Source organism: Ovis aries, chromosome 2 (assembly GCF_016772045.2).
Source record: "Ovis aries strain OAR_USU_Benz2616 breed Rambouillet chromosome 2, ARS-UI_Ramb_v3.0, whole genome shotgun sequence".
Classification (NCBI taxonomy): domain Eukaryota; kingdom Metazoa; phylum Chordata; class Mammalia; order Artiodactyla; family Bovidae; genus Ovis; species Ovis aries.
In genome coordinates this window covers 36,128,699-36,154,088 of record NC_056055.1, presented here as the reverse complement: position 1 = coordinate 36,154,088, position 25,390 = coordinate 36,128,699, and the positions used below count along the sequence as shown (strand labels likewise).

Sequence of the window (25,390 nt, the reverse complement as noted above, 5' to 3'; positions counted from 1 at the left end):
CAAAAATAATATTTACAAGCTATCTGTGCAACTCTTAGTCGAGTCAAGTTGACCCATAAAATTAACCATCACACTATCCAATGTCTGTGTTAAGAAACAGAATACTGCCAATTTACCAGAAGACGTTTTGTGCCCCTTCTGACTCCCATCATCTTGGATTTTAGGTTAATCATTCTCTTGCTTTTCTGCATAGTTTTCTTATATGTATACATATCTTTAGAACATAAACATACTGCTTAATTTTGTTTTTAAAAAAGAAATGGTACTTACATAGATCGAATTCTTCTAATCAGCATTAGGCATGTCCCCGGTGGTTCAGACAGTAAAGAATCTGCTTGCGATGTGGGAGACCTGGGTTCGATCCCTGATTCAGGAAGACCCCCTGAAGAAGGGAATGGCTACCATTCCAGTATTCTTGCCTGGAGAATTTCATGGACAGAGGAGCCTGATGGGCTACAGTTCACAGGGTCGCAAAGAATCAAACACAACTGAGCAACTAACCCTTTATGGTTTTGATATGCTTTTTCATATTATTGGCTGTACAATGTTTCATTACTTGAATATGCAATGATTATTAAACCATCTCATTGCTGATGAATATTCCATTTGTTTCCAGTTTGGGGCTATTATGAACACAACTTCTTGTACATTCGTGTATTTATATTCTCAAGTGTTAACCTAGAAATAAAATTGCAGATTTTCAGAATATATACCTATTCAGCTTTATTCTATCATGCCAAACTGTCAAGAGAGGTGATATCAGTTTACATTTCTAGTGGAAGTTAGGATGAGTGTTCTTAATTTCTCATATCCCATATATATATCATTAAAGTACAAATTTTGTACTTCTTTTATTAAACTTTTTAAAAATTATTTTGTTCTTTTTGATGTTGCTATAAATAGGATTTTTCTTAATTTCTTTTTCAGGTGTTTATTGCTGGTGTATAGAAATATAATTGCTTTTTTATGTTGACCTTGTAGCCTGCAACCTGTCTGAACTCATTTATTAGCTCAATGGCAACCCACTCCAGTGTTCTTGCTTGGAGAATCGCAGGGATGGGGGAGCCTGGTGGGCTGTCGTCTCTGGGGTTGCAGAGTCGGACATGACTGAAGCGACTTAGCAGCAGCAGCAAAAGGGTCCTTGTAGATGCCTCAGAATTTTCTGTATACAACATCATATCATCTGGAAGTATAATTCTACCTATTTCTTTCTTTAAAAAAAATTTTACTTGGCTTCACTGTGTCTTAGTTATGGCACAAGGGATCTTTAACTGTGGCATGAGAACTCTTAGTTGCAGTGTGTGAACTCTTAGTTATGGCATAGTGGGATCCAGCTCCCTGACCAAGGACCAAACCTGGGCTCCCTGCATTGGGAGTGTGAAGTCTTAGCCACTGGACCACCAGGGAAGTCCCTACTTATTCCTTCCTAATCTGGATGCTTTTTTTTTTTCTTTCTTTCTCTTGTCTAATTGCCTTGGCTAGAACCTCCAATAGAATGTTGAATGGAAGCGGTGAGAACAGACACCCTTCCTTGTTCCTAATCATAGTGAAAACATTCAGTGTTTCATCATTAAGTAAAATATCTCCTATGGGGCCCATAGATGCTCTTTATCAGGCTGAGTATTTTGTAGTCCTAGTTTTTTAAGTACTTCTATCATGAAGAGATGTTTAATTTTTCAAATGCTTTTTCTGCATCTACTGAGGTAGCAAAAATCATCTTGCCTTTGTCCAAACTTTGTTCTGGGCCCTTTGAGTGACCCTTAATTATGAACATGTGAAGCAAGTTTACAACCATTACTTCCAGAAGAAGGTACCACAGGCTACTTTGAGGCTTGGTTAAGACCTGTGATTTGGTATGGAGAACGCTTCCATGCAATTATTTGAATTCTCAAAATTCAACCAAGATCAAAGACCGTCTGAAAGGGAAGAGGTGCAGATGAAACCTCTTCTCTTAATGAGACCTGTCAGATGTGATGCCACTTTAATGGGAAAGCTGCCCTTCCCAGCCATCCTGATAGCTGCTTTGCTTCCCAGGAATTCCTTGTGTGCATTGTGAGAAGATGCTCCCCCCTACCCCCACCCCCACACACACCCCAGCTAACCCCCACGGAATGCGGGGTGCTTACAGGAACCTTTCCACTGCCGCCATTACTGGACAAGACTCACAATGCAGGCTGTCCTCAGTCTGGGGGTGATCGGGATCTGGGTCACACATGCAGGAAACAGTGGCTCGCCAAGAGTTTCTTTAGGCTTCCAGGCATCATGTGCCTCAGCTAATATAGCAATTCCTGCAGTAGACAGACAGAACCTAACATCAGACCAACGTTGGGTCTCTGGCTGCTCAACAGCTGAGAAGCCCTGAGACAACTAGGACCAGTAGGTGGTACTCTCAGAAGTAAAAAATGAGAAGTTCAGCCCTTAGCATCACCTGGGAGTTCTGATGTCCTGGAGGCAAGTGCAGGAGAATTAATTCACTGAACTCTTGAGAACAACAGTGCTGGATATCTTTTCTTTGCCCCATCACTCAGATACACTTTCCAACCTTCTCTTCCCGGCTCTGTGCCTGGGAGACTGGCATGCATGGGCCAACTCAACAGACTCCCTGGCTCTCTGCCTTCCAGTTGGGATTGGCCCATGGGGTTCGGTCACTAGCAGATCAGAGGTCAAGAGAAGGGGAGGGGAGGTCATTGATTCTCCTGATTCCTCCCTTCTTGGGTCAATAGGGGTATCCTTCTCTCTTTCTGAGGCCACATTTCACTTCAGACATGTCTATCCACATGTATGCTCTTTCTCCCTCCTTTCCTCTCTGTCTCTCCTCCCAGCCTAGCCCAATAAAGACTCCCTTCTATTGCCCCCTCACATCTCCCCTCACGTACTGAGATCCTGTTGCTTTCATTGATCCCACCTGCATCTCTGAAAAGAGGATCTTTGTTGAACCCTTTTCAAATGACCCAACTCAAGTGTGTTGTTTCGTGCCACCACCCTGACTAGTACGGAAACCATGAGGTCCGTGGACATGTCTTGGGTTGGATATCTGGGGAGAAGAACCAGACTTTCTGCTGATCGTTCTGATTTGAACTTTGAGAGAAATGTGAACACTTTTTTTTACCTGAGCTGGTAAAGCAGAGCACAAGTAACACCTGTGCTTACACATCTATTTACCCCCTTCCTGCCAGGGAGCACCTGGAGAATTACGATGTTCACCTTTGGAATTCTGTGGATGGTAGATGCTCAAAAAATGTTCCTCAAGCATAACTGAACTGTAAGCCCTTACACAAGTCACCTGTCTCTCCAGGTCTCAGGTACTTCATCTGTACAAACTCTATCCAGGAACATCGAAATGTCACCCACTTGGGCTAAGAAAAAAAGGCACTGCAGAGGTAATCGACATATTGATTAAATGCTTTTATGTCAGCTTCACTGTTTTCAAAGACACAGAGTAGTATGAACTTGGGAAACGAAGTTGGGCAGAATGTCGTTGGATGTTCTTTTAATCAAACATTTTAAATGGCACATAATTAACACATTGCTTTAAAGCAAAAGGGTCCTTTAAAGGGGGTGCTTCTTCCGCTTAAGTAATTTACCCGAAAACAGGAAGCAGATTAAATAGCAGAGCCATAATAACATGTGCCGCTATGGCCCACTCTATATTTGACATCAAAAGAAATCTGCCTTGTATTCGCTGTGTACAGCACGATCCTAATTTCAAACAATATTCCTACCCGTTTATCTATACAGGACGGGGGAACTGATGCTTGCTGCCGCGTGGTGTGGTAAAGTGTTATTTTCTGCTTATTACTTTTACATTAGAAAATAAACTAAAGCTCTTCCTAAAGCTCATTGGTGGTGGAGGAGGAGGAGGGTCCGGCCTGTAAGGGCGATGGAGAGAGGCTAGGCGAAGAGGACCGCAGATGGAGGGACGCGGGGCCCGTTCCCCTGCCTGAGGCGGGCTCCACTTACCGCACAGAGGCGAGGGAAGCAAGGCGCGGCGGGGAAGGGACGGAGGTGGGAGAAGCGGAAGCGGTGGGGCGCCGTGTGTGCGGGTCTCCGCGGCGCTGCGGCGGGCGGAGCGCCTGGGGGCGGGGCCCGGGCCAGGGGCGTGTCCCGACAGGGAAGGGGCGCGGGGTGGGGCGGGTCTCGACGCCGGTGGGGACCAGGCGCATTGGGTCGGGGTCCCGACCGGGGCCCCGAGGGGCCCGGGAGCCCCTCGCGGTCCGGTCCGCGGGCGGGGCGGGGTCACGGGCGGCTCCGCCCTCCGCGGCTGGGAAGGCGGGGCGGACGGGCTCCGGAAGGCGGAGGGAAGGAACCGGATTTGGGGCGATGGCGGCGCCCAACGCGCTGCTGGTGATGGGCGTGAGCGGCTCGGGGAAGTAGGTGCTGGGGGCCAGGTTCGGGAGGCGCAATGGGGAGGCGGCGCGCGGCGGAGGCCAGACCTGCCGCCGTTTTGGGCCCGTGGCGACTGGAGTTCCCTGGGGAGCCCCCTTGCTTTCCCTTTGCCGATGAGGAAACAGGCCCAGAGCACCTTGCTCCCTCTCCTCACTTGCCAACCTGCTCGCTCCGGGAGCGCCTGGCCCGGGGCCACATCCCAGACTCGGGCTCTGCATCTCTGAATTTAGGCAGAGGCGCCTGCTGGGGTAACGGGTTCTGCTTGGCCCCTGGAGCGGCCCGGGCAGGTTGTTGGGGGCCTCAAGTCAGAACAGCGTGCAGGAGAACAAGGGACCACGGAGAACGGGCAAACCTCGCAAGCACCTAGAGACATTTGTCAGGCTGGACATAGCTCCCTCCTTCCTGGCCTTGGACTTTTCCCATTAGAGTTTAGAAAGTGAATGTAACTATCTAACCTACTGTGTCCCCCATTCAACTAGAAGTATGGAGTATTAAATATGAAGAGTGCTCCAGGTTTGTGAGGAAGGAAGAGCATTCCACACGACAGAGCCCCTGGCCAGGCCCGTCTGGCCAACTTGGAGGTGCCGAGGAAGCCTTTGGCTTCCCGCTTAGTCCAGAGTCCGGCAGTGCCCTTTATCAGAAAAGACAGGCAGCCTTAAACCAGAGGCACCAAAAGACAACTTAAGTTTCACAACCTCCAAAGGCTTTTCACCCTTCTAGAATGTTCTGAATCTGGGACTGCCCATGCGGTCCAGTGTATTTCCAAGACTCCTTGCTCCAGGTAGGTAGGTAGGTTTAGCTTTACAAAAATTACTGTGGCATTTGGGTGCCAAACTGGTTTGTAATGCTCCACTCTGACCAGTCTCCTGTGAGGCGAGCACTGTGCTTTATTTCTACTGAGGGTCCTTGGTCCATCTTCAAACCATGTCCCCTGGTTAAGAAGTTTGGTTAGAGTGGTAGAGAATGGTTTTTCAGTTTCCTTCTATCTCCTTTCTGCCCATCTACACCCTAGTCTAGTTAGCTCTTGTTTTAAATTGTAACTGGTGGCTGACATGTTCATTCCTGGCTAGTCTAACTTGGTCTTCAGTGTGATTTCTGTTGTACACAGCACTGGTTTCTCCAGCCCTGGAGTTTGGCTGGGACAGTTTAATCACCAGCAGGCTGCAACATATCACCCTATGCAGCCTCCACTGGAGTAAACATAATGGGAGAGGTTCTAGTTCTCTCAATCCTGTGGTCACTTTAGGGAGGAGTTCTCAGTGTGTCTTTTTAACACCTTCCAGATACTTTCTTAACAAAAGAGAGAACCCTTGGTAATTAACAGTATAGAATTTCTTCATAAAGTTTCATTTTCATTGTGTGCATCTTTTCAGTGACCTCCTACTTAAGGCAAGTGAGGATGGCTTACTGTATAAGGGACGGAAAGAATGTCCTTCTTTAACACATTTGTTTAAAGAGTGAAGCAATTAAATAAAAGTAACACATAGGTAATTCTAAAAGTAGCATGTAGAACTTAGGTGAGAAGGCATGATGAACTAGTAGGAGGGTACAATAAAAAAATCCTGAAGGTTTTATGTCAGTGATTGGCATTTGGGTAATATTTCAGAAGTTGAGAGCAAGAGGAGGCTTCATTTCTAACTCATCGCCTGCCAGCCTCCATCCCTACCCCCATTGCACTAGCCGTAAACCTCAAGATGGCTGAAACCAGTCTCAGTGGGCTGACCATTATGTCTTGGGAGCTAGTAGGTGCTCATTAAATATTGGCTGAATGAAATGAGAACATGAATGGATAAATGTAGCTCAGTTCCCTTGTTTTACCGGTGAGAAAACTGAGGTTTAGAGGACAGGCTGGGCATAGTCATTTAGTGGCAGAATGGAGACTGTGGCCAGATCTCAAGCTCTGGGACCGAAACCCTCTTCACTTACCTGGAGTTGTTAGGGTTTGAACAGAAAGCATTCAACTCCCATACTTAATAATGAATGCTGGTAATTCTCCAAGTCCTTTATTTGAAGCATGTGTCCCTTTTAAGTCCCAATGTTCTAATGCTTTTATGAGCTCTGTGAACCTTGTGTGGGTGCTTAGAGGTTAAATTCCCTGTCAGACCCCTGCCTCCAGTATCCTCAGTAGAATTTATTACTTTATTCAGTTGTTGTCTATGTAGTGACTGGACGTGACAGTCACTAAGTCATGTCTGACTCCTTGCGACCTTCACTACCTCCTAGTTTGCTCAGACTCATGTCCATTGAGTCCACGATGCTATCCAACCATCTCATCCTGTTCTTTTTCAAAAAATAATTATCTACAAAACAGGGACCAAAAACTTAAGAGACAAAAAAAAAAAAAAACTTAGGAGTTTAATGAGATCTTATGTATTGCTTTTGGGGGAAATTTTAGTGAAAAATGGATAATTATTTAAATTCCTGGAGAAAACTAAAGCCATTCTCTAGACTCCAGGGTGAGGAGCACGTGTCTCAGTTTCAATATTGTAAGTTGTTGGTGTTTAATATCGGTGGGGCAGCCGTGTGCTTCCCACGGCTCCTTGGATGGAAGAGGCAGATGGGGGAAGGGTAGTCACATGGCATCTGTGTCCTCTCCACAGATCCACCGTGGGCGCCCTGCTGGCATCTGAGGTAACCTGTGCTAACACCTCCCAGTTGCAAGTCTCATCTTATCTTGTTGCTTCTGGCCTGTGTGGTTTGTAAACTCACCGCAGACACCTCCACAAAGCTTGAAACCCCTTGGAGCAATTTTGTTTCTCTCCTTGGTCATGGAAAATAATGATGAATGAATGAAAAAACAGCTGCAGCAACCCAGTGGGCGGGATTAGTGAACATCCTTACAGACCTCCCTGCTCCTGCACGTGGGTGGAGGAGGGATGGTCTGTGTGGCTGCCGGTGGGAAAGAGGGTGGCTGGGTTGTTTCTGCACCTGCTGTTAGTGTTAGGAACCCACGGTGCCCATCACATGGGCTGCATGACCTGCTACGTACCCTCTTTCACTTTGTTCTTAAAGCTAGGATGGAAATTCTACGATGCAGATGACTACCACCCAGAGGAAAATCGAATGAAGATGCAGAAAGGGATAGCGCTGAATGACAAGGTAAGGTGCACTGTCTGTTTTTATTTCCAACACAGATGTCCCAGCCGAGTGATGCAGGTGAAGATGCCTGCAGCGCTTGGTGCAGTAGAGTTCCTAAGTCACGCACTCAAGACAGTGCTCCAGAAGCCAGGCGCACAGCAGTTCTGCCATGTATGTGAGCTGTGGCCCCGAACTCCTGTCTAAACTCTAAACTGACATCAGGACTGATGCTACCATCAGCCCCAGCTTGGCAGGATCTGCCAGAACACTTCGTTGAGGGATTTGAATCTGCAGAGTGTAATTCCTGAGAGGGCACAGGCTCCTCTGTGGCTCATATGTGTGGAAGTTCACCTTTTCTTCCCAGGACCTACCAGCCTTACCTCTCCAGGCCCTGGTGCCCACCCCAAAGCTAGAGTGATCTTTGCAAACTCAAATGGCCCTCTGGAGATTTCCCATTATCTCAGCGTCAAGACCAGACACATAAACTCCTACACGTACATGGTCAGGCCAAGTTGGCAGTGCCCAACTCCAGTCTCTTTGGGTTCACCCCACCCTCCCACATCCCACCCCCACTCTCCTACCCCCATCTCCACTGGAGCCATCCTTGCCCTTTGCAGTGGCTCTGCTGCCATGCTCCTCCCCCGGGACCTTTGTGTCTGCTGTTCCCACTGTGAGGGATGCGCCTCCCCACTCTTCTCAGTTACCTGCTCATGCATCACGTCTCAGCACCTGTGTCCCTTCTTCAGGGAAGCTCGCCCTGACTTCTAGATAAAACCTCCTCTAATGAACTCTCAGGGCAGCATATCCCTTATCATCCATGTCCCAGTTGTAACATGACATTTGATGGTGTGAGAATTTGATTAATATTTGTTGCTGTAACTAGATTTTACCTCCAAAAGGACAGGCATTGTGGCCATTTCTGTTAACCATTGTATATCCCCAGAGCCTGACACACAGTGTATATCAGAAAATATTTGTGGCAAATTTGTGAATGAAAGAATAAGTGAAAGAATGAATGGCCTGACATCTCATTCCTTTATGCACTGTTGTGAGGGCCTTTTCCAGAGGGTCTTTCTCAAACCAGGGTCACAAACTGTGGATTCATAGAACTAGCTGTAACCCAGGAGAGACTGAGGGCAGGGCCTAGGGTGGGTCCACAGAGCAGCTGGCAGCAGGGGCCCCAGGCAGGTCCACATGCCAAGCGTGTCCAAAGGACCAGTATTGGGATGGAATTGGCCAAAGAGCAACACTGGTGTTTGTACTTTCATGAACTCAGCTCCCCCAGTTTGTGCTCCACTTTCTTCTCTTTGTTCAGCCTTGAAGGACTGGAGTCACTAACCCATATTAGGTCTAATTCTAGAGCACTCTGAGGGTTTCTGTTTGTTTCAGGAAGTGCTCCCCAGGTTTAAACATTAAACCATCAAAATTTAAGTTTACAACCTTCGACTTTAGAAGGTGAGAGGAGAGCAGCCAAAAGCAGACACAGAGTAACGACTTAAACCTAACAATGGTACTGTACTAGAGATAGTAAACATAATGCGGATAACCTGGCCCCACCACTGAGCTTGTGTGACTTTTGGCAAATGGCTTGGTCTCTCTTTGCCTCATTTTCCTCCTGTGAAGTAGGAATGGTGACAGGATCTATTTTATTGGGTCCTTGAGAGGATTAGATAAAGTGAAAAGTGCACAGAGACATACCTGAAGCATTCAGTGAATATCACTTACTATTGCTGTTAATACCGTATCTATATATGCATACATGTAACACATTTCTGTGGAGTGTGTAAAGTGTGACCGTGCTAGAGTTATTTTCTTTTTCCTCTTGCTGAGTACAAAATTAACAAAGTAAAGCAACCCCAAATGGACAGATTTTTATAATGGCATTTAAGCATCGTTCCTCTTATTCACAAGTGAGTCTTGTTAAGTGAGCAGTATTGATGGGGCTGGGGGCTGAGGAGAATTGAGAGGAGGAATTTATTGTACAGAAAAGAAGGTTATCAATTACTGGAAGAAACATAATGAGTTACTAAATATATTCAGAGGAAGCTATACAAGTTTGCCTGATATTCGAGTGAAGCAGAGAGGAATGCAGTGAAACAGCAGATGGCTAATGTTTTTGATGAGAGCCCAGGGAGTCTATGCGCGAAGGTGTGGGTCACAGCTGAGCTGGCACCACGACCTCATTGCCCTGGCAACCAGCCCGCAGGCCCCTGTCCCCCAGAGGATACTGTGCTGAGCTTCAGGTAGACTGTTAGAGGCAGAGGTAATGGTATACCTTGGGGGAGATTCTCAGGATGGTTTGGGGAGGTCCATGAGGTCACCAAGAGTCAGACACAACTGAGTGACTAACACACACACACATACACACTCATTGTACTCAGAAGGCTAAGATTTGAAGATCAAGAACCTGAGCTGAATATACTAAGGGCACCTTAAGGCTATTTCAATTAAATGTAAACTCCAGTTCTGGGATTGCACTGCCATACTTCAAGTGTTCAAAAGCCACATGTGGCTGATGGCTGCTAATCCAGACGGCGCAGGTAGGGAACATTTCCATCAGGGCAGGAAGCTCTGTTGGACAGCGCTGGTGGAGAAGGATACGCCACCCAGGCAGGGATGCGTGGTTAACATGATGAGATGATGATTTCCAAGCTGTCTGTGAGTCTCCCTGATGTGCCAGGTCCATGCTCTGGCAGCCCATGGGGTGACACTTGAGCAGACTTCAACCTGAGAGTCGATTTAAAAGAGAGGTTTTGGACAGTTCTGTTCCTGATTACAAATATAATACTTATCCTGTATAAGACATTTGACCAATACCTACAAATTCTTTCACAGAATAGATCACCCTTGGTTTCATCTTCCAAAAATACCTACTAATTGAATTTGATATGTATACCCATCTTTGGGGGGTATATATTTTGTTTATATGCATTTTCTCCCTCTCTGGGCTTAGGTTCACTTTTGCACCAGATAAAACCGGTCCCTCACCTCCACTGCTCCCCTCCCACTTTCCTTGCCCTCTCTCCACCTCCCCCAGCAATGCTGCACACACTCCTCTTCCATCTGTTCCTCTGAGCGCCTGCCCTTTAATTGTCATCCCCTTCCAGAAGACACTTTCTTTTTCTAGATAGGCCAAGGAAGCATTCTCTGTCCTCATGATGCTCTGATTTAGCCCTCAGTGCTTAAGCCCTGGACTGGGGGCTCAGGGTACACTGCACCCCTACCCCTGCATATAGGGACTATCAGGAATGAAGGGACCTAGAATAGCAATCCAGTAAACTTGGATGCTCATTTGGATTATGTTGTTTCCTCCTCTCTTTCCTCTAAGACTTTCTGTGTTTGACTTTACTAATTATGATACTATCTATAGTATTTACACACAGAATTCAGTGAATTTGGTCTAGTATCTCTGTTTGGCCTCAGTTTCTGGCTCTGTGAAGAGAAAATCTTAGTCATCGCCTTTCTTCACAAACATTCAGTTCAGTTCAGTTGAGTCACTCAGTCGTGTCCGACTCTTTGCGACCCCATGAATCGCAGCACGCCAGGCCTCCCTGTTCATCACCATCTCCCGGAGTTCACTCAGACTCACGTCCATAGAGTCCGTGATGCCATCCAGCCATCTCATCCTCGGTCGTCCTCTTCTCCTCCTGCCCCCAATCCCTCCCAGCATCAGAGTTTTTCCCAATGAGTCAACTCTTCTCATGAGGTGGCCAAAGTACTGGAGTTTCAGCTTTAGCATCATTCCTTCCAAAGAAATCCCAGGGTTGATCTCCTTCAGAATGGACTGGTTGGATCTCCTTGTAGTCCAAGGGACTCTCAAGAGTCTTCTCCAACACCACAGTTCAAAAGCATCAATTCTTTGGCTCTCAGCCTTCTTCATAGTCCAACTCTCACATCCATACATGACCACAGGAAAAACCATAGCCTTGACTAGACGGACCTTAGTCGGCAAGGTAATGTCTCTGCTTTTGAATATGCTATCTAGGTTGGTCATAACTTTTCTTCCAAGGAGTAAGCAAGCGTCTTTTAATTTCATGGCTGCAGTCACCATCTGCAGTGATTCTGGAGCCCCCAAAAATAAAGTCTGCCACTGTTTCCACTGTTTCCCCATCTATTTCCCATGACGTGATGGGACTGGATGCCATGATCTTTGTTTTCTGAATGTGGAGCTTTAGGCCAACTTTTCGCTCTCCTCTTTCACTTTCATCAGGAGGCTTTTTAGCTCCTCTTCACTTTCTACCATAAGGGTGGTGTCATCTGCATATCTGAGGTTATTGATATTTCTCCCAGCAGTCTTGATTCCAGCTTGTGCTTCTTTCAGCCCAGCGTTTTTCATGATGTACTCTACATATAAGTTAAATAAGCAGGGTGACAATATACAACCTTGACATACTCCTTTTCCTATTGGGAACCAGTCTGTTGTTCCATGTGCAGTTCTAACTGTTGCTTCCTGACCTGCATACAGATTTCTCAAGAGGCAGGTTAGGTGGTCTGGTATTCCCATCTCTTTCAGAATTTTCCACAGTTTTTTGTGATCCACACAGTCAAAGGCTTTGGCATAGTCAATAAAGCAGAGATAGATGTTTTTCTGGCACTCTCTTGCTTTTTCCATGGTCCAGCATGAATACAAAATTTGGATCTCATGTGTCAAGTTCTCCCTAAGACCTGAGAGTAAAAGCCAGACTCCTTAGCAGCTCACTCAGAGTCTTGACTATCCTTCCTGAGAGTTTCTCCTCACCCTCCTCACATAGCAACTCCCACATCTGGTCGGCAGTGCTAAGCTCCTACCTCATCCGCTTACTAGAGTCTTCCATCTCTAATTTTTAATACTCCCAGTCTTACCCTGCCCTCTGCTCAGCAGGCCCTGTTTCCGTTAAAATCCTCTTTACCCTTGAAGATTTAGTCTTCCTAGGGCCTGATTAAAATTGATCTCTCCCTCTACTCTCCAGTCAGAGCCCTTCTTGGTATATCCCTTGGAGCCCTCATCTCTGCCTTACGTGTAGTTTAACTGATAGATACCCATCATCAGGCTGTGACCCCCTTGAGGACAGGAACCACACCATTCATATTATATTCCCAATGCTCTATATGGCGCTTTGCACATATTAAATATTTATTATTTGTGGAATTAGAATCTACTGCATACCAAATTCATTTATTAAAGGTCTTTTCCAGATTCAAAGTTGGAAACCGATGCCGTTTATTGCAGCTATAAAATCAGCCCCAAAAGATAATGTTTAAAATGAAGTCTACTCCTTTTCCTGTTTAAATCCCAAAGCAGATCAGTGAATTACATGATTCCCCCATTTTGCAGATGAACAAAGGGAGGCACAGAGTCAAGGGGATCTAACCTCTAAGACCCTACTTTTTCTACTGTGTTAAAGGCCCTGATACTCCACACACACCCAATCTTTGAGAAATGAGTCAGGGTTGGTTAAATGGAGACGGAAAGGGTGAAAGCGAGGGTAATAGAGCAGAAGAGAGGCGTAGCCCTCAGCGAGCACATCCCTTGGAGGGATCTAGGCCTGGATGGGTACCTGAGGCAGGTGATGCCTGTCTTCACACAGACCAGGGATGAGAATGCTGGTGTCCCCCCTGGGAATTCACGTAGCACCTGGAGCGACTCTGGAAGAACTCTCTCCTTGTGGCCTCCTGTGACCCTCTAGGGAAGGATCCCAACTGTGTAATAACTGTGACTGAATACTTGGAAACTTCTGTAAAATAAAATTGAAAGTACTTCATTGCTCTCTCCAGCCTTCTCTCATTGATTTTGTGGCTGGTGGACCCAGACCTTACTGGTGCTGTGAATAAACTGGTCCAACATGCATTCTGATTGGGCAGATGTCTGAAAGCATCTATTTTATATTTCCATTTATTAATATTAGTTTTCATGGTTGAGCTTCTGAGGAATTTTATTGTGACTAAGTGAAGCAACATGCGTAATTCTCAGCTAAGGCACGTATTTAGACACTGGTAAATAATAAAAAAGCAGGGATTCAAAGTAAAGTTCTGTTTACCTGTACAAAGGGTAGGAAGTTTATTACCCAAATGTTTTCTGTTTTTTTTTTTTTAATTCACTTGTCTCATCCTTATTGTGAAATATTTCAGGCATGCAGAAAATATAATGACTAATAAAGTCAATATCCAGCTTAATGCAATAACATAAGCCATAAAATAATACAGAGATTGATCTCTGGACAAAGAGATTTGGTGCTGATGGGCTGGAGGAATTGTGCAATCTAATTAAAATAACAAAACACAAGGTTGCTCCTCTGCTAGTGGGAAGAAAGGTAAGACAGCTAAAGTACTAGGAATTAAATAAATTATCCCCCTTCCTTGGTGCATCCAAAGCCACTATGAACATTTTACTCATGCAGAAGTACAGCTCATTTTTTGTTGTGTTTTCATCTGTGAATCAGTCCTAGTGCATCATTATAATTGCTTCTTGAACTCTTAAGTAGGTATGTGAATACTGAATATGTGATTACCATTTGACCGTCTGAACCTTCCAAGTTGGAGAAGGGCATGGCAACCCACTCCAGTATTCCTGCCTGGAGAATTCCATGGACAGAGGAGCCTGGCAAGCTATACAGTCCATGGGCTCGCAAACAGTCGGACATGACTGAGCAACCTTCCTACTACCTCTTCCAAACCAAGCATTCTTGCTGAATGGAGATCAGCACTAGTCTCAGGATTTTGTTTCACCTAGAGACATGCACAGTGACAGGAATGCATTGTGGAAAAGGCTGCCTGACTACCCAGATGGGACCAGGGTAGTCAGGCTCTGTCTTGCTGGCTCAACCCCTGATACTGTCAACACATTGAACACAGGTTCATGTCTCATATGAGAACCCCACTAGTCAGGTTCACAAGATTTCTACATAAAACCAGAATGCCAGTTGATTAATTTACAAGGAGAAATTTAACTGCCACGTGGCCCATAACACATCAATCTGATTTCAGAAGCCAAAATGCAGTCAGATATCTCAGTGAACATGCAATCAAAAGAGTAGGAGAGTTAAAGCTTAAGTTTCTAATGGTGAGACCACCCACCCCATTAGACAAAGACGTTTGCTAATGAGAACATGATGTTTGAAGTCATAAGGCCAGAGCTCCATGTCCTCTGGACAGTACTTTGCTGTCTAATCCTATAGTGTTCCTGCCCTGGGTGTTCACTCCCAAGCCTCACGTGCTTCCTTTATGTGTGTAAAAATACATAGTTGGATCATAGTGATGCACTGCTAGCCTGAGGGTCATTTTTTACTTCTTCAGATGAGTTTAGACATCTCTGTCCCTTTCTATTAAGTGTTGATCTTTAAAGACTAAAAGAACAAGCTTCTTTCCTTCTGTTCCAAGTGCTTAGGAAGATACCTCACTGTGGCCCCCATATGCTGTAAGACTCCTTAACTTTATAGAAGTTGACATCATTTCTTAAACTCGAAGCCGGACACCTCTATTTACATGTAAAACACACACTGAAGTTAGTCCCAGTGATAATTAGTACAGCACTTTGCCAAGTAAGTTGCCTGTGCAGGCCTTCCTACGGGTTTGGAAAGCACCGTATCTTTGTAGGTCTGGGTCCTAGGTAGGAAACTGGTCATGTTGCTGACATGTGAGTCTTCAAGGCCCAGTCACCCTGCTCTGTTGCAGCCTTCTGTTGGAGAAGCTGTTTTGGAAGATACAGCCAAGAGGTTAAAAAAAATTTTTTTTAAGGTCTTTGTATAAATGATAGTGTTTTCTTTTTTATCCCTATTAGTTCATGAATGTAGTAGAAAAGCTTAGCCGTTCACAATGAGAATACAGAAGAGAAAGGAATTTAGAAATTTGGGTGCAAATGGAATCTTAGAAGTTAAACTCAGGGTGATCATGTGTAGAGTATTGAAAGAAAGGCCCCAGAATAGTGTCTGGGTCTCCCTAAGCACACAACAGATACTTGCAAATGGAGGAAGGAAAGGGAAATCCAAATCTGGGCTTGAGTCTAGAAAATACTGTGTTACGGTGGCAATTTCAGGTTCCATAAGTACAGCTGCTACAACTTCTTTTCTCCTCACAGACTTCTCTAGAACATTTAGTTTTTGAGTACGATGTCAGAAAATCTTGGCAAGAATAAGTCTTAAACATATACACTTTTCCAGGAGCATGTAAGTCTCCCCATAGAGCACAAAGTTCTTTATGGTCTGCAAGTTTAGAACTGGTAAGCCTCGTCATCTTGTTACTTTGTTTAGAAATAACCACACTGGGTCCACTGAATACTCAGACAAGTGCTAACATAAACAAGGCTTTCATTAAATACATTTCAGCTATCGTGTGTACATTGTAGTAGCTGTTATAATTTGAGTAATAGTATCTGAATTATGTAGTTATTGTTATTTAAGATACTATTCATGTAAGTTAGGTAATAGTTGTCATTTGATCTCTGTCTTGTGCAGATTTTATAGCTGTTGCATTTGAACTTTTAAGTGGTCTCTGATTGAGTAATGTGTACGCAGAGGTAAAGTCTTTAAAGAATTATGTGACTAATAAAACTTCCAGGACTCTTAACCCAATATTAGCACACCGTGCTTTTAAAAAATATTATTTACTATGAAAAGATACATATAGTGAAAAAATTTTAACTGTGTGTGTGTGTAGCATATGTGCATGTAGTGTGTGTGTAGTGTGTGTGTAGTGTGTGTGCATGTAGCATGTGTGTGTACAAAATCCTGCTCTGCTTCCTGACAAGGGTGGATCCTAGTAACTAGAAGGTCTTTAGTTTGCTGAGCACAGAGTGATGGCCTTGGTGGAATGAAACTTAACTTACTGGGGAGCTAGTTACTCTGAATAAGAAATAGGGAAAGCCTAAGCCAGGGGAAATATTCAGGAGCTGAAAGACCTCACCCAGAGCTCGAGAACTTGAAAGGCTCCTGGTGGAAAAGATTAGGGGAGTGGGATGGGGGATATAACCAAGGGCTTACCCAAGGTCAAAAGCAAAATGAGAAATTCTCAGGTGCCAGAATCAAAGTAGCAAGATTTAATTAAACCTAAATAACCTTTTCCCCTAGGTTTTGAGAATGCATATAAGCCAGGAGGGTGGGAAGGACGATTTTTAATGTTTCTGTAGAGATGGGAGATGATACCTGTATGAGGCATGGAGCTGGACCTGAACCTAAGTGTGAGGACTTGTATAATGTATATAAGGGAAGACTTTCTTCAGGTGAGGATTACAATGCTTAGGGACACAGTCTGCTCAGCCCTTCCCCCATCTCCAAGTGAAAACATGACCTTGTTGATTCTAAAGTATTCAGTCACCAAAACTGAATTAAAAATAGAAAAATCTGAATATAATACAATGTTCATTAAATAAATTCAATCTATAATCAGAGATATTTCCTCAAAATAAATAAGTAAAAGATAGGCCCAGATAGTTTTTCAGATGAGTTTCACTCAGCTCAGATTGCTGTAACAAAATAACATAGACTGGGTGACTTAAACAATAGACATGTATTTATCACAGTTCTGGAGGGTGAAAGTCCAAGATCAAGATGCCAGCATGGTCAGTTTCTTGTTTATTCTGAGCTTGGAGGTTCTCTGTATCCCCACTGGGTGGTTGAAGGGGAGGGCAGCAGGAGAGAAAGAGTATATACTAGCTCACTGGTCTCTTCTTATAAAGGCACTAATCCCATCACGAGGACCTCATCCTCATGACCTCATCTAAACCTGATTACCTCCAAATATTCTTACATGGGGGATATGAATTTTGGGGAAATAAAAACATTCAGTCCATAAAATAATATATTGTATACAAGCTGTTTTAAAGAAGAGAAAAAAGAAGGAAAGCTGCCCTACTTATTTTTAGGAGGCAGGAATAACCTTGATACCAAAATTTAATATGGACTACACAAGAAAACAAATGCAAGTCAATCTCAATTATACAGATACAAAAATCTAAATAAAATGGTAGTTATAAAATGTTAAGAGCAAGGACTTTTAAAGATGCATCATGGGGACTTGCCTGGTGGTCCAATGGATAAGACTCGATGCTCCAGTGCAGGGGTGGGTTCAGTTCTTGTTTGGAGAACCAAGATCCCACATACCACAACCCAGCCTGCACACCACAACTTGAGAGCCTGCACGCCACAATGGAGACCCAAAGCAGCCGGGGGGGAAAAAAAAAAAGCCTTAAATAATAAAGACATGATCTTTCTTGAATATGCATTAAAATGATAAGTAAAGAATGGGCGTTGGGACATATAGAAGACCAGATTGTGAGCTGAAAATCATTAAAGCTGGGTTATGAGTACAGAGAGGTTTGTTTTGTACCATTTTGTCTCTTTTCATATATGTTTTAAATTCGCATAATAAAAAGGTTTTTTTTTAATGCATTACGGCCAATCAGTATTTACCCCAGGGGAACTTCTTTGTGTAACACTCTAGGGTGTCCTATGTAAACTTCTTCTGCCTTCTCTAGAAAAATACAAAACTCTCAAAATACTTCTATCCAAAAGAAGCTCTGTTTTTAGAGGGTTTGAAGAATAGGACCAGGGGGCAGCTGACTTAAGAGTTTCTATGAATACCTCTCTGCATTTGAGATCAGAAGCACCTGAAGAATCATGCAAATACAATAAAAGATCTGTAAGTGTATCAGAAAACAGCAACCCACTTCGGTATCCTTGCCTGGAGAATCCCATGGACAGAGGAGCCTGGCAGTCGCAGAGTCAATCAAACATGACCAAAGCAACTTAGCACACACACACACACACACACACACAAACATATCAGAACCAAAGAAAGTGTATTTATAATGGGAAGATTGACATGGGGGAGTTACATACTGGCATTTTAGGGTAATTTTTATCATTGTGGAAAGAACCTCTGACACCTGGACCAGGAACATGTTTCTGTGCTGAACTGCCCAGTGACTTAATTCCTCAGCCTGTGCATGGCCTCCTCCTCAAAACCACTGAGATTTCTCTGGACTTTAACATTGATGAACATGATGAACATGTTTCTGTACAAATAAAATCTAGAAAAGCCACTTTGTGTTTGTTTTAATTTCAGGACAGAATTCCATGGCTCTGCAAATTGCATGATATTTTACGAAGGTAAGAGAACGTCAGACCCCATAAGCCAGTGAGTAAAGGAAACCACTCTTGAAATCATAACTGACTAATGATAAAGGATCCCAGAAATGAAATGCACCTCCATCTGGTGACTAACAATGACTTTAAATCAGTCACAGAGTGTTGGGTTCTAGAGTCAGCCTTCTAGACAACTTCATAATTACTAGCTGGGAATTTTACTCAGCAACTTGGCTTCCATAAACCTGTTTATTCTTCTGAAAAATAGGGATATAGTTCCTACTCACAACAGTCCTTACAGATTGTTGTGAGGAATTAGTGAATAAAGCGTGGGTAGCACTTAGAATGGTACCTAATATATATAGTGAGTCCTAAATAAAATAATAATGTTGTTATAGCCATATCTTAGCCACCGCTTGTATTGCCTCCTACTTCAAGCTCTGACAACCAGGAAGATCTGGGGTCATTTGCAAATCAACAGATAACTCGCTACCAGGACTGAAATCTCAAACTGTCCAGCTCGGTAGCATGCCTCCGAGCAAACGACCCTCTTCTCCCATCTGTGGATCTGGCCCTTGGGAATCCTGGAAGACAAAGGAGTGGCAGTGAGTGAGTTCCAAATCTTGCTTTCTAAGATGAAGTCACGTTTTATAAATCTAAAACCATATGAGCCATATGACATTATACTTATTAAAAATTCAGTTTACATTTTTTTAAAACATTGCACAGACATGGCTGGCAGTCCTGTCTTTGTATGGGTTTAGGGTTTTAAGGCTTTGAGGTTTTAGGATTTGAGAACTCCTACCCAACTGGGTCTCTAACATAAATAGACTGTCAGATCAAAGATTCTGACCTGTGATGGAAGCCAAAGTGAAGAGTCTCAGGAAAGCGGAGATCAGACCTCCAGGCTCAGAACTAACAAGCTCTCACTCATGCCCTTGAGAAGAGCTGGGAGGCTCAAGTACGTTGGTTTATTGCTGATGACACACCAACCACTGAGTCTCCAGTCTACGATGGCCATAGATCAAGGCAGGCCCCTTCAGAATTCTTAGTTCTCAGTTCTGAACTGAAATCTCTACTAAGTACCCAAGCCAGCATTGACCCTTGACCACTTTATTTAGTTCCTTCCTGGCTCTAAGAAGACAAACCTCTCCTGCCCAGGGCTGGTATACATCAGCTTAGTGTCAGGGGGCTCATCCTCATGTATGGTGTTGGACCACACTGGTTTTCCCTTCAGTACAGTTCAGTCGTTTAGTCTTGTCTGACTCCTTGTGACCCCATGAACTGCAGGACGCAAGGCTTCCCTGTCCATCAACTCCCAGAGCCTACTCAAACTCCCATCCATCACATTGGTGATGCCATCCAACCATCTCATCCTCTGTTGTCCCCTTCTCCCACTGTCAATCTTTCCCAGCATCAGGGTCTTTTCCAATGGGTCAGTTCTTCACATCAGATGGCCAAAGTATTGGAGTTTGAGTGTTAGCATCAGTCCTTTCAATGAATATTCACAACTGATTTCCTTTAGGATGGACTGGTTGGATCTCTTTGCAGTCCAGGTGACTCTCAAGAGTCTTCTCCAATACCACAGTTCAAAAGCATCAGTTCTCCCACACTCAGCTTTCTTAATAGTCCAACTCTCACATCCATACATGGCTACTGGAAAAACCATAGCTTTGACTAGACAGACCTTTGTTGGTAAAGTAATGTCTCTGCTTTATAATATGCTGTCTAGGTTTTCCCTTATTGGTGCCTTGTCAATCTACCTCTATTTCTGACTCAGGTTTTTCTCTTAGTTTTCAGCATCTCTGAAAACTACTCACTTTCTGCTTACCTTGAAAACAGAGGGACTGGTGCTCTCTTTTTTCCTGCTTTCTCCAGCTCTGCATGGGTAACTTCCCCAGATTGGTCCAGCATACTGCAGAGTAGGAATGGAGGAAATCTGAGGAGAGCCTGAGCCATGCCGTGTGGGGGACACAGGTGCCTGCCAGCAGCCACCCATGTCCACAGGTGCTGGCTCAGTCACATCCTATAGCCCAGGGGCAGAGCTGATACTCAGCACTTCCTGTGTGCTGGGCACCATGATAAACTTCCCCACCACAGTTCTGTGGGCAGGTACTCTTGAGTAGCCACATTTAACAGATGATGAACTGATGCTCCTAAAGTAAATCAGTCCTGACTATGCACTGGAAGGACTGATGCTGAAGCTGAAACTCCAGTACTTTGGCCACCTGATGCAAAGAATTGACTCACTGGAGAAGACCCTGATGCTGGGAAGACTGAAGGCAGGAGGAGAAGGGGACAACAGAGGATGAGACGGCTGGATGGCATCACAGACTCAATGAACATGAGTTTGAGTAAACTCCAGGAGTATGGTGATAGACAGGAAAGCCTGGCGTGCTGCAGTCCATGGGGTCGCGAAGAGTTGGACATGACTGAGTGACTGAACTGAACTGACGCTCAGAGAAGTAAACATATCACCCGAGAGGGCTCACTGGTGGAAGATCTTTACCTCAAAGCCAAGACTGCCTGATACTTGGCCACCATTTGTAACACCTTCTACTGTCAGAGAAGTGGGACTGAAGTCCTCAGCCTAGGTTTGACACCAGTTATTTTAAATGTCTTCATTCTTTGTGATCTCCCCTTCCCCATCTCCCCAGGTTTTGTTTTTGTTTTTTTTTTTTTTTAAACAGAGATGTAGCCTCTGGGCAGCATGTAGTTTTAGCCTGTTCAGCTCTGAAGAGAGTGTATAGAGACATCTTAATACAAGGAAAAGATGATGCACCTCTGAAGTGTGATGACTTGGGGAAGGAAGAAAAGCCAGTTGAGGTGAAGCTCCTTGTGGTCCATCTGACTGGGTCATTTGACATCATCTCTGGACGCTTACTCAGAAGAAAAGACCATTTTATGCCCCCTGAATTACTGCAGTCCCAATTCGATACTCTGGAGACCCCATCAGCTCCAGAAAACTTTATCCAAATCAATGTGGACAAAAATCTTTCAGAGATAATTGCTACAATTATGGAAACTCTAAAATGAAATGAGAATCATTTATATCAGTGGTCCAGACCCATCAGGCGTTAACTCTGTCTCCCATCCCAAACCATGTTCTCTCCAGATTCTTCTTAAGGTGAATAAACCACAATGTGTTGAGATATTATTCAGGTGGATTTTGGGGAATCTGGGAGACTTTTATCATCATGCTGTGGCACATTCAGAGAAATGGAGTGGAAACTTTGAAATGAAGCTTCACTTAAGTTTAAATTCATGTGACCCAATCAAATGATCAGAGAGGAACTCCTATAGTCAAAGCTGTAAACGCTGACCTTATTTAGAACATTCTTGATCATGCTTGTACTTGGACAAATAAATGAAACTTGGCTATTGTTGGCACCCTCTGGAGACTGGTCTCAGTTGAGAAGCATACAGAATTGAGCACTCACCAGCAGTTCCGTTACACCGCACACCTCTTCATCCTCTCTTTGGGCCATTTCAAAGTAAATAAAAAACACATACAGTTCATGGATTTTTTTAAAAAACTGCAAAGGTGGAATTTGAATGAATGAAGTACAGGACTGTCTGCCCCCAGTCCCCACTCCACTTTACAGAGACTCTTGTGAGACCAGGCTTGTGTTAACCTGCCCACCTTCCTGCTGTAAAAGCTGTCAGTGGTGGACACTAGGCAGGTGAGGGAGCAACACCAGAGCCGCTGTGGCCAAAACCTGACAGGAAAATGTGCCAGCAGGTGGCGTTATGCCAGTGGCAGCCGGGTCAGGCGAGGCGATGGGGGGCTTAGAGGTGCTCATGTGTCGCTGGCATGCAGCTTACCAGGCGCCAGTGGGGAAAGGTGCAGTGTGGCCAGCGTGGGCTGGGTTTGAGCACTTCCCTGACAGGGCTCCAGGAAGAAGCATCCTTATCTCTCTATCTAATCAGGGCCACAAGACCCAGCTGCTTTACAGGCCTTGGTTGGTTCTGGCCAGAAAGTGAGTTTTGGAACCAATTCCCTGTTTTCTTTCACAAGAATATGCATTTTTTTTTTTTTTTTGGTCTCAAGAACCACAAACGAAATATATGCATGGGGTGCCAGCGGAATGAAAGGGCCCTTTTTGGACGAGTCTTGCCTAAGAAAATGTAGAGCCATGGATTTTCCTGACGGACTATTTGGGGCACCTCTTGCCTGGCTTCAGTTTACATCAGCATTCATACTCAGGGTCTAGGCCCTCAAACTGTCCAGCCAGTATACTCAGGCTGGACGAGAGTCACCCCCAGCTGTAGAGAAAGGACTCAATCAGTTCCGTGTACTCAGTGAGTACTCTGAGGAGCACTCTGGAGGGCTTGAGCACCTGTAACACAAAGCCCTGGCTCTCGGGGAGCCCAAGTTGGGGTGGAAAGATAGGGCATCTCATATTCTCTAGTACCAGCTAGAGTTCTCAGGGAAGGCAGTTCTTCACAAGAAATAATTGATTTTCAAATATCCTCCTGGATCTTCTTGCGTGCATACTAAGTCACTTCAGTCGTGTCCAACTCTGTAACCCTCCAGGCTCCTCTGTCCATGGGATTCTCCAGGCAAGAATACTGGAGTGCGTTGCCATGCCCTCCTCCAGGAAATCCTCTCAACCCAGGGATCAAACCCGTGTCTCTTTCGTCTCCTGCATTGGCAGGCAGATTCTTTACTGCTAGCACCACCTGGGGAGGCCAAACCTTCACATAGGATCAAATGAAAAAGGCTAAGGCTGTTTAAAGAAGCACTGAAGCTAACTCTGTTTTATACGTAAGTAAAAGCAGTTTTGTTCTTTGCAGTTTTAATACACACTGAAATTTCCAAGAATGCAATAAAGGGACATTTGTATCCTATTTTATTTTTAACCTTACTAAGAATGACTTATCTTTTCAGAAAATCAGAGTGAATTTCTGTCAGACACAACAACCTATATCCAGCTGCATTTGTAATTGTTCATTCTCAGTGATCTGATGGGCAAAGCATCAAACTAGCTCAATGGTGTTCATCTAGAGTAGCCATGTCCAAGCATCATATTACTGAACCCCATCAGTTTATTACATATTACTTTCCTTTTTTTCCCTCCTTTTCAGAGGAGTCAATTTCACTTCAAGATGGTAAAGGGGGCATTAGAAAATAGTTTTGTTTTTCTAAAAAAGGAGTCTGGTAGGACTGAGAATCAGAGCTCCAGTCTTGCCAAGAATGGTCGCAAGGAGGCTGTGGTGTGAACCAGTACTGCCCTCTGGTGGCCCTCAGGGACACAGCAAGCTCAAACAACTCGCCCACCCAAGCTGCTCCCCACCTGGCCCTGCCCACACCCCTGCCCAGCCACTAACACCCAGGAAGAAGGGACAGGCAAAAAACGTTTGCAGTGGTGCAAAAACAGATGTCAACCAAATATTTCCTCAGTCCTGCAATGCCACTTACCATCTCCTCTGGTAGGACTCTCTCTCCACTCCCCACCACTGGAGTCAGCTCAGGCTAAACATTTTTCTCTTCTATAAAATGGGGTGGCTGCCTGCCTCATAAGCTTGTGGAACTAATATATAGCACATGCAAAGTGCTGAGATAAAAACTCAACACGCTAACGGCTCAACAAATGTTAGCTCTTATAATCTTGTCATCCACAGGTATCTGAGGTCAGAGGTTGAAAACCCATTCCTCTGCTTTCTTGAATGCGTGGCAACTTATGAACCCCTGCTGAGTCTTAAGTCTTTGCGCTCTGATAGTCTTCCTTCTTAATTCCTGCCAGAGTCTCCTTCCACCTTCCCAGGCCTTGGTCAGGTCAAATCAGGCAACATCTGGGATGATATCCTTGAAGTCCTGGATAACAGGGTGACCTGCAGTACAGCAAGCAGGCTCAGGAACTGGGATGCTGAAAAGGCTGGGTTCTGGTTCTGGTTTCTGCCACAGACTCCCTGGGTCACCTACAGGGTGTCACCAGGTGTCTTCAGAGGTTCAGTGCTCACATTCTGCGCTTCACTAGAGATTACCTGATGAGCAAAATTTTCAGTGGATGGGAGTGCAAGAAGCAAGAAATTAAAACAGCCTGACTTCAAAGATACCATCGACCAGGGACTTTAATTTTCTGAAACTAATAGGTAAGTTTATTCTCCCTTTGTGCATGAGTACATGCTAAGTCATTTAGTCATGCACGACTCATTGTGACCCTACAGACTGTAGCCCACCAGCCTCCTCTGTCCATGGGATTCTGCAGGCAAGAATACTGAAGTGGGTTGCCATGCCCTTTCCCGGATTCAGGGATAGAACCCAGGTCTCTTATATCTCCTGCACTGGCAGGTGGGTTCTTCACTACTAGTGCCACTTGGGAAGCCCTCGTTCTTTCACTGAAGAGCAAATCTGTAAATTTAAAATTACTGAGATTGGAATGTTGACTGTTATGGGCGTTATGAATGCCTAACAATTACCAAGGAATTATAATTTGATTAGACATCCAGCCCACAGGCTGCATTGGGCATCAACATAGGGGATTGTTTCAACTCCTATAGAATCTCATGTGAAATGTAGCCTGTTGCTGATTTCCTTCCGGATAATCTAATTCCTCCAGTGTTTTCCTCTCATGCAGTGTATCTTACCTGCTGTAGAAGTTAAATTTCACTTTGGAATGAAGGTTGAGAAGTCAGGGGCCATCACTCAGGAGGACCCCAGACCTAATAATGAGTAACACATACCTTAACCAAGGATCCAATCAGCTGGTGCTAGGGGAAAGGTCCCAAAATCATGACAGTCCCCACCAGGATTTGCATACTTGAATGCCTAGTTCAGTTCAGTCGCTCAGTCGTGTCCGACTCTCTGCGACCCCATGAATCGCAGCACGGCAGGCTTCCCTGTCCATCACCATCTCCCGGAGTTC

The 25,390-nt window shown here is 44.7% G+C and overlaps 2 protein-coding genes across 9 annotated transcripts in view; one reads left to right on the top strand and one right to left on the bottom strand.

The window, feature by feature from the left end:
- FRMD3 (FERM domain containing 3) overlaps window positions 1-4,240 on the bottom strand; it is a 416,578-nt gene extending 412,338 nt beyond the window's left edge. For 2 of the 4 annotated variants that reach the window (XM_060409136.1, XM_042244837.2), the window contains exons 1-2: window positions 3,961-4,240; window positions 2,167-2,288 (exon numbers count right to left, since the gene is read on the bottom strand). The gene's annotated coding sequence lies outside the window, so the exon portion shown is untranslated. Of the gene's footprint in view, window positions 1-270; window positions 679-2,166; window positions 2,289-3,960 lie in introns of all 4 variants that reach the window. The other 2 variants (XM_060409135.1, XM_060409137.1) reach the window with 2 other exon arrangements.
- IDNK (IDNK gluconokinase) lies at window positions 3,858-21,911 on the top strand. Of its 5 annotated transcripts, none has more exons than XM_042244844.2 (5): window positions 3,858-4,005; window positions 6,987-7,017; window positions 7,403-7,485; window positions 18,502-18,545; window positions 21,212-21,911. In XM_042244844.2, the coding sequence occupies exons 3-5, from the start codon at window positions 7,450-7,452 to the stop codon at window positions 21,555-21,557; spliced, it is 426 nt and encodes a 141-aa protein (XP_042100778.1). In that variant the 5' UTR covers window positions 3,858-4,005; window positions 6,987-7,017; window positions 7,403-7,449; the 3' UTR covers window positions 21,558-21,911. The 5 variants fall into 5 exon arrangements, with proteins under 5 accessions (XP_042100778.1, XP_042100777.1, XP_014948543.1 ...); XM_042244843.2 differs by having other exon boundaries at window positions 7,399-7,485; XM_015093057.3 differs by lacking the exon at window positions 3,858-4,005 and adding an exon at window positions 4,295-4,370.
- Window positions 21,912-25,390: the final 3,479 nt, after the last annotated feature.

What these genes read in the sequence shown, in the direction of transcription:
- IDNK (XM_015093056.3), top strand. Translation starts at nt 4,321, where the DNA reads ATGGCGGCGCCCAACGCGCTGCTGGTGATGGGCGTGAGCGGCTCGGGG. An exon ending in GGCGTGAGCGGCTCGGGGAA is followed by an intron (nt 4,371 to 6,986) that starts GTAGGTGCTGGG and finishes TCCTCTCCACAG; the next exon opens with ATCCACCGTGGGCGCCCTGC. An exon ending in GCGCCCTGCTGGCATCTGAG is followed by an intron (nt 7,018 to 7,398) that starts GTAACCTGTGCT and finishes TTGTTCTTAAAG; the next exon opens with CTAGGATGGAAATTCTACGA.